Consider the following 8,152-nt stretch of genomic DNA (forward strand, 5'->3'; position numbering starts at 1 on the left):
GCGGGATGAAGCGGCAGGACGGGATTCCAGCTCCTGCCAGCACTGCCTGGGAAGGGCTGGGATGGAGGGGTTCATCTCTCCTGGAGACCCTCCTCATCCCTGAGGTCTGCAGGGCTGCAGCCCAGCATCGTGGAATCAGCAGGAGAGGTGTCTGGCGTGGCTTGGGAGAGGCCAAGGTGGAATCTGATGGGGAAAGGAAGACTCCGTGTCAGTGCCACTCTCCATTCCCACGGGATGACCGATGGAGAGCAGCATCCTGCCAGGGAATAGGGAGGGAGAAAAGGCTCCACGAAGGCAGGCAGGCAAAGGTGTTTGCAGAGGAGAATTTTAGTGGGATAAAATCTCCCACCAGCAGCCACGTTGATTCCCAGTGCCGTGAACTTGAGCCCTGCTCCCTGTGGAGCGTCAGGATCCCGAGGCTCAGCTCAGCTTCCTGCTTTTTTCTTTTCCACAAGGTAGCATTTGCCTTTGTCTCCTGCTCTTTTTATTGATGGCTGGTCGCTGTCTCAGAGGTTCCTTTGACCTCTGTGGAACTGCTGAGCTGAGAGTTGTTATTCCCTTTTTATTCCTGCTTTATCCTTGGGTTGGAAGGTGCCCTGAGGTGTGAGGCAGGGCAGCCCCCAGGTGCCATCCCCATCCCTGCCTCCTTGCCCAGTCAATGCTGGAAGATGCCAGGGTTTGCTGAGGCTCTGCAAGGTTCACTCATTCCTCGAGTTGGAATATTCAAGGTGGAATATCTTGCCTGGAAATCAGCATTTCCCTGTCAGCAGGGGTGCTGGGGGAGACCAAAGGTTCATGGAGAGGTGTGGGACTGCTGGGAAGGTTCCCCTACAGCCTGCACAGGAGGAGGGAAAGGAAGCAGAGCTTTCCTTGGAGGAAGAAACATTTATATCCTGCTTTGCACCCTCAAAAAAGTCAAAATTTTCCCTGTTTTCCAGTCCTGTGGCCAGCAAGGAGAGGAGGAAGAGGAGGAACTCCATGGGAGAGGACTTGCCCACCCTGTGATCCTCCCACACCAGACTCTGTGTTGCTTAGGGAACAACTTGTGTGACTCAGGAGAGATGTTTGATATGTTTATAAATACATATTTTGACAGTTTCTCCAGAGGCTGATGGTTCCTGGGGGTGTTTCCCCAGGAAAAGCTGTCTGGCAGCTCTGCCCATGTTTGTGTGTCGTTGAGTGCTGCTGAAACATCTGAAAATCCCACCCTTTGGAGATGTGCTGTTTGTTCCCATTTCCTGCTGGGCCTTTTGCTCTCTTTACCTTCCTTTTCAGCCTTAAAGGTTTAGGGGAAAATATCAACATCCCAGTTTTTCTCCCCAGGATGCACTGGCTGCACAACCAAGCTGGGAATGGTGTTTTTTTCCCATCAAGGGCTCTTCTAATCCATTTTTTTTTTCCTTCCACCCACAGGTATGAGAATCCTGGTCACCCTGCTGTTGGATACTCTGCCTATGTTAGGCAACGTCCTCCTCTTGTGCTTCTTTGTCTTCTTCATCTTTGGGATTGTGGGTGTCCAGCTCTGGGCAGGGCTGCTGAGGAACAGGTGTTTCCTAGACAGGAATTTTGCAATGTAAGTACAGCAAAAGAAACAAAACTCTCCCCTTTTTCTCTTCCTTCCCCTCTCCTGCTGGAGAAATCCCAGCGCTCGGCAGCTCCAGGCGGGAACTTTTTGTCCGACAAAAAAAATCCACTTGTCAGCAAGTTCCTGAGGGGTTGGAGTTGCACCTGAAGGACAGTGGTGGTGGTGGTGGTTTGGATTATCTCTGCCTGAGGAAGCTGAGAGCCCTGACTCTGGGAATTTGAAGGATTTAGATCAAGCAGAAGGATTACAGCTCTCCTGGAATTGCCGCTTCTCCGAGTGGTTCAGGTCTGGGGGTCACTGAGCACAGCCCAGCCCCTGGCAGGGGGTTGGGAGGTGGGAGATGCTGCTGGAACACACAGAAAAGTCTCTGTAGGTATATTAAGATAAGAAGCTTGATGTGAAAGGCATTAAAAGCATTTGTACAGGGCTCTCAGTGTGGGACAGGCATCAGGGACGGGCAGCACCTGCTGTTTTTGATAGAATTATGGAATCATTAAGGTTGGAAAAGGCCTCCAAGATCATCAAGTCCAACCTTAACGAAGCAAACTTTAGTTCTGGTTCTTCCAGGCTTGGCAGTTGTGTGGGCCAACATCCCTGCCAGGTGTGAGGGTGCTCCTAAGCCTTCACTGCCCTGGGGAGCCTCACCTGGGCCCCCCACCCACGCCCTGCCCCTGGCCCAGCAGCTCTATTTAAGCCCAGCAGCTCTATTTAAGCCCAGCAGCTCTCTATTTAAGCCCAGTAGCTCTGTTTAAGCCCAGTAGCTCTGTTTAAGCCCAGCCCGTGGCTCTTAGTCCTGGTTTGGGCTGTGCTGGTGCTGTGCTCCTCTCCAGCTTTTTGTTCTTGATGCCTTTGGCTCCTGCCTGAGCTCCCTGGAAGAGTCCTGGGTCTGGTTCATCATTTGCCATGTCTGGGGCTTTCCCTGGTGCCAGCCCTGCTGTGTTCAGAGCCTGTCCAGGGAGGTGCTGCTGGCACCAGGATGGCTCCTGGCTCATCCCATGCCATGGGACACCCTGGCTCTTGCTGCTCCCTCAGCAGGACACTGAGCCTGGGCTGTTCTGCCCCTGCCCCCTCAGGGGTGTCAGGACACCTTCAAACCCACCAGCACAAAGAACAGAGGAAAGCAAAGTGCAGCCTTCCAGCTCCCACAGACAGGGAGCTCTGCCTGGGAAAACCTGTCGGAGGCTGCTGAGGATGTCAGTGGCTCAGAGGTGAGGAAATGCCTGAGACCAGCTATTTAGGGCAGCTCTAAGTCTGTAAGAGGAGATGGAGCCTGTAATTACATCTGTGTGTAATCATCTGCTGTCTACAACTCGTATTGTCTGGAAGACAAGCAGAGATTGTCCCTGAGCTCTACCCCAGGTCCTGCTCCTGCCTCTCACTGCTCAGTCCCATGGCTCTCAGCTCTCCAGGCCTTTCCCTGTCCTGCAGACCAGCTCTGGTGGCCCTTGTTCCTCCCACCAGAGATGCTGAAAGGCGGAAAATCAACGAACCGGCCATGAGTGTGTGTTCCCACTCCAACACCTTGATGCTCCAAACTCTCTCCTGCACCCCCAGCTGGTATTTGCTGGTCACCAAGACCCTCCAGGCTCAGAGGAACCCCTGAGCCGTCACTTAAAAGCCCAAATTGTGGTGTCAGAGCTCTGCTTGGGTGGGCTGGTGTGAGCTGTAATTAGCCCTGGCGAGTCTCTCTCGTCTCCTCGCCCGGGTTTTCAAACGCTGTGTGATTTTCTGCAAAGTGGAGCTTTTAAAAATGAACCACGGGGGAAAACGTTTGCTAAGTACAGATATTAAGCAGGCAGTTATGTAATGGCCATTAACAGCATCAAAGGCAGCCCAGGATTTTCTTATCAGGGTCTTGCTCCCAGTCAAGGGAAGGCAGAGTCGGGCTCTGGGCTGAGCCTCGGGAGCTGTTCCCGAGGAGGTTTGTGAGGAATCTTCTCCTCCTCCCCTTCCCCACAGCTCTGAGCTGCTCCCTGGGTCCCTCCAGCAGCAGGCAGTGGGGGATTTGGGTGGCTCTGCACAGGTCCTGTTGCTTCATGCCACATGCTCAGGGATGTTGTGATTAAAGTTCCAGCATCCCAGAGACTTTTGGACAAAGGAGGCTGAGCAGTTTTGCAGGAAGGGCTCCTCCAGCCCTGCTGGTGCCAGGATCAGTGGGACACGTGTGGGGTGCTCTGGTGCCATCATCCAGACTGGTGCTGCTGTTTTGGGCTGTTTCCTGCCTTAACTTTAGACCTGCAATGATCCAATCCCTCCATTTCCTGCTAGAAGCTGTCCCAGGTTTTTTGGAGCTCAATGTGGAAGTTTTGGAGAATACAAATGGAATTGATCTTTTTTGTCACTTCTGACTCGTTCTCCTGAATCCATAGTTCCAGGCATCAGGATATGGTTCACCCCTGCTCTGGTCTTGAACATCCCAACAACAAGTTGTGAAGGAAAAAAAGGCAGGGAGTGACCTGGAAAGCACTTCAGGGTTACACCTTCCTGCTGTTGCACAGATCATAGGATCATGGAATGGTTGGGGTTGGAAGGGACATTAAAACACCACCCAGTTCCAGCCTCAACTGCTTTGAACTGAGGGTGAACACCTGAACACAGTCCAGGGGCCAGGCAAGGAAGGGCCATAACCCCAAATTTTCTGGAGTAAACAAAGTTTAAACAAGTTCAGTGCTTCAAATACAGGTCCTTACTGCCCTACACCCTCACTGCCAGCAGCTTCCTGGGCCTTCAGCTTCACTGGAGGCACCAGGTGGAAGAAATGACTTTGATTTTTGCCATCATTATTCTTCCTGTGGAAACCTTCTCCATCCCCCTTGAAAGTTGGCTGCTTCAAGTTAAAGCAACTATTTTTAAATGCAGCACATTCTGATAGAAGTTTGGGGGCTCCTTTGAGGTGCACTGGAAATATCTCCTTTCTCTCCTGGAGAATTGCAATATCCTGGAGGTTGTTTAAGGACTCCCAGTAGTGACTCTGAAGGAATTACAAGCAGTCACTGGGGCTGTTGCAGTAGTGGGGCGGCAAAAAATGACCTGTGTCCCTTGTGTTTGGGACGTGGGAGAATCTGCCACTCCCCACCCTGCCCTGGAGATCAGAGGGATGTTTTGGAGGTCTCTGGTGGCTCAAACACCTCTTCAAGCCCTGGGGAGCTCCCTGGGACAACTGCTTGGAATAGCATTGCCAGGATGGTCTGTGAATGAGGGCAGTGGGAGCTGGAGGGAGAATTCCACAAGGACTTTTCGGTTGGTCTGGTGTGAAAGAGGAACTCGTTCTGCCTGTGTGGGAAGGGTGAGCAGAGCCAGCAGTTTCTGTGTAAGATCTCTGGGATGTGTGTGTCCCACACAGCCCCTCTGGCTCCCTCCTGCCCTCCCGAGATGGACTCTGTAAAGGGAGGAACTGGGTCACCCCCAGCTCATCTGGGCAGTTGCTGCTGGGGTTGTGTTGTTCTGCAGAGCAGCGTTTTCCAGTCCTGGAGCCTTTCAAGGAACTCAGTGGGTTGGAAGCAGGAGAGGGTAGAGGGCTGTGAAGTGCTCTGTGTGTCTCTGGTGCCTCAGGACAGTTCTGATGTGAGCTCCTCAGTCTGAGTTAACTCCAGCCTGCTCAGTGTTGCTCTGCCTTTGGCTCCTGGGCTGGTGCAGAGCTGGGAGGAGGCACAGGCAGCTCAGTTTGTCTGAAAGGGGCTTAATTGCTCCTCCTGGCTTTGCTCTGTGCTGCAGTGCTGGTTGGCAGCAGGATTTCCTCAGAGAGCAGCTTCTACCTGCAGGGAACAAATCCTGCTCGGTGCTGAGTTTCTTCCACCTTTTCCCTTTCCCCCTCTGCTCCTCAGAAAGCTGGAACAGGATTGTGCTCAGCACACACACACACACCAGACTCCAGTGGTTGTAATGTCCTGCACGGGATGGTTGGGGTGGGAAAACTGTGGTTGAGGGCAGATGGAACAGAGAATAATTCCTTTGGTGTGGAAAGAATGGACTTTCCTGCCCCGCTGTTGTTTTTCCTCCACATGAACATGCTCAGCAACAGAGAAAGAGAAATCCACTGCAAAGCTGCAGAGGAAGATGTGCAGAGGGCAGCTGGCTGGGAAAGGGGTGGTAATCCTCTCTAATGTGATAACAAATCCATTCTGGAGCTTTGTTTCTTCTGTCTTTTCCCCAGAGTCTTGTCATTAATGGATTCATTAGCATTAATAAGTTATTTGCACCCTACCCATTGGCAAGTAACAGGGAGGTCAGGCTGACCCTTCCTGCACGTGGAGGTGGAGGGTCTTGGCAGAGAGAACTCATTTATTTTGTGGATATTGGGGATTCCCTCATTCCACATCACTCCTCTTTCTCATTCTTGCTCTCCTTCCTCCTTTCCCCTTTTTGGTTTTGCCAAAAAGGTCTTCAAGCAGCAGAGCTAAGAAAAGGTCTTCAGTTTGCCATGTTTGCTGTGAGTTGATGTGTCCCTTCCCCTCTTCACTTGGTGGTGGTGGAGCATCTCCTGGGTGTGGATCCTCCCCAGGCAGATGGGGAAGGATCTTGGTGTGTCTGTGCTCAGGGAAGAGGGAAGGGCTTGAAAAGGGCTGGGCAGAAAGTGACCCCACACACGACTGATTTTAGCCTGTCACAGGGAAAGTTTTAGTTTATAAATTATTTGGGGGGCAGTTGCAAAAAAGAGGAAGGCAGAGGAAAGGGAGGATAAAATCAATTAGGTAACAGCAGAACCGAATGGAGCTTCCCCCACCCCTCACAGCCAAGCTGGGCTTTGTTTTCCTGGTCCCATTTTCCTCCCACAGACACCAAAGGCTGTTGTTCTTATGGTTCTCCAGGCAGTTTGTGCCCAGCTCTTCTCTGCTCAGCTTATTAGATCCCAGCCCAGGGCACTGGCTCAGGCAGCCCAGGGCTCCTAAATGGTGATTCATGGGAGGCACAAAGCCCCAAATCTCTGTGTGTGTGGCTCATCCAGGGCCATCCCAGTTGCAGTGGGATGGGAGGGGGGTTGATCCTGTAGTTCTGCCCCTTGGGAATTATAAGTCACTTCTCGGGTGTCTCCTCCTCTCCTCCCTCTGTTTCTTCTCCCAGGTTTCCCAGCTGACTTTGCCAAAGTCTGTAGCACTCCCAGGCACATCCCTGAATCCCAGTGTGTTTTAATCCTTCACAAGCCTCTGTGTTACCTCCCTGTGTGTGACAAACTGGTGCTTGTAGTGTCTGATCTTCCAGCAAACACTGTCCTGTGGAGCTCCCGGCCTGATCTGCAGCTCGGTTTATATGGAAATGTCTCGGTTTATGTGGAAATGTCTTCATGTGAGACCATTTGGTGGGAGGGGAAGGGAAGGCTTTCAGGCAGTTCTGGAGGAAAAACATCTTTGAAGTTGAAATCTCAGGCGTAGAAACAGGGAGGGTGATGTTACAGCTTTGTCTGGAGGTGTGGGAACGCTGTGCAGTGGGAGGGGAATAGCTGCCGAATACAATCCCAGCCAACAATGCCCAATTTGTTCCTCTTGCCTATTCCTGAGGCTGGATTAACTCTCAACACCCATCTCAAGTAATTCATTGATGGAAGAGAACCAAATTCCCCAGGAAAGTTGCTCAGGGCTGATTTCCCCTCAGCTCTGCCCTGCAGCAATTGTTCTCTGCTTATCACTGAGTGACTCCTGCTTGACTCAAAGGTTTTGGGGAGCAGTTTCAAGCAGTTTTATGGAATAACACTGGTTTGGCACCAGTTAGAGCTGAATTTATTCAATAGAAAGGTGCATTCAGAAACAGATAAAAATAGAGCTGTCCTGTCTTGAAGAATTACCTGCTTATCTTCTCCCCACATCTTGCTTGCTCGGGTAATTTGTTTGGTGCCTTTCCCTTATCTCCCGATGATTATGGGGCATCTGAGATCCCTGCAGCTCGGAAAAGTGGATAAAGCAGTGGATAAAGTCAGCTCTAGGGCAATGCACCTTCCCATTTTGAGCAGTGCTTCAGCAGGGAGTGCTGCTGGCTCTCACTAATGCTGAGCAAACAGCAGGAAAAGTCCTGGGCTCTGCCTGGTCCCTGATCTGGGGCAGCACTTGGGCAAAGGCACATCCCTGCCATGCTGCAGTGACAGCACTTGCTTATCTGGGCTGTAACAGAGCCATAAACTTTATCCAAGGCAATTAAATCAGAGATGCAGGAGGCACATGGTTCCCTTTAAATGTTTCTTCCTTTTCTTACGGAAGTGCAGAAGGAATTCAGGGTGGCCTGGAGCTGGGTCTCTCCTTGTAGAAGTTCAGCTCCCTCATCAGAGACATGCTGAGGGGCACATTTGTTGGAAAGCTGCTTTGCCATCAGCTGTTTGAGCATCAGAAGAGTTACCTTAAAATCCTTGCATACAAACAAAAACTTCTCTAGATTTTTGGGAAGCACTGCTGGGATTTTCTGTCTGAACCCTCTCATTTCATGCTTTCAACTGCCCTGTTTGGGTGGGGAAACTCAGGCTGATCTTTAAGTGGAAAATCACTGGTGCCTTACAGGATGAAAAAAGCTTTGTAGATGATTTTAGGGGCTGGTATCTCACAGAATCACAGGATGTGCTGAGTTAGAAGGGACCCACAAGGA

The 8,152-nt window shown here is 51.3% G+C and overlaps 1 protein-coding gene across 1 annotated transcript in view; it reads left to right on the plus strand.

Moving 5' to 3' along the window:
- Positions 1 to 8,152, plus strand: part of CACNA1H (calcium voltage-gated channel subunit alpha1 H) — a 211,854-nt gene that overhangs the window by 103,923 nt on the left and 99,779 nt on the right. The window contains 1 exon segment of the mRNA XM_029957787.1: positions 1,414 to 1,573. Within this exon segment, the coding sequence (XP_029813647.1) occupies positions 1,414 to 1,573 (160 nt within the window).

The sequence above is a fragment of the Manacus vitellinus genome, unplaced genomic scaffold, assembly GCF_001715985.3.
Source record: "Manacus vitellinus isolate BGI_N305 unplaced genomic scaffold, ASM171598v3 scaffold_12_pilon, whole genome shotgun sequence".
NCBI lineage: Eukaryota > Metazoa > Chordata > Aves > Passeriformes > Pipridae > Manacus > Manacus vitellinus.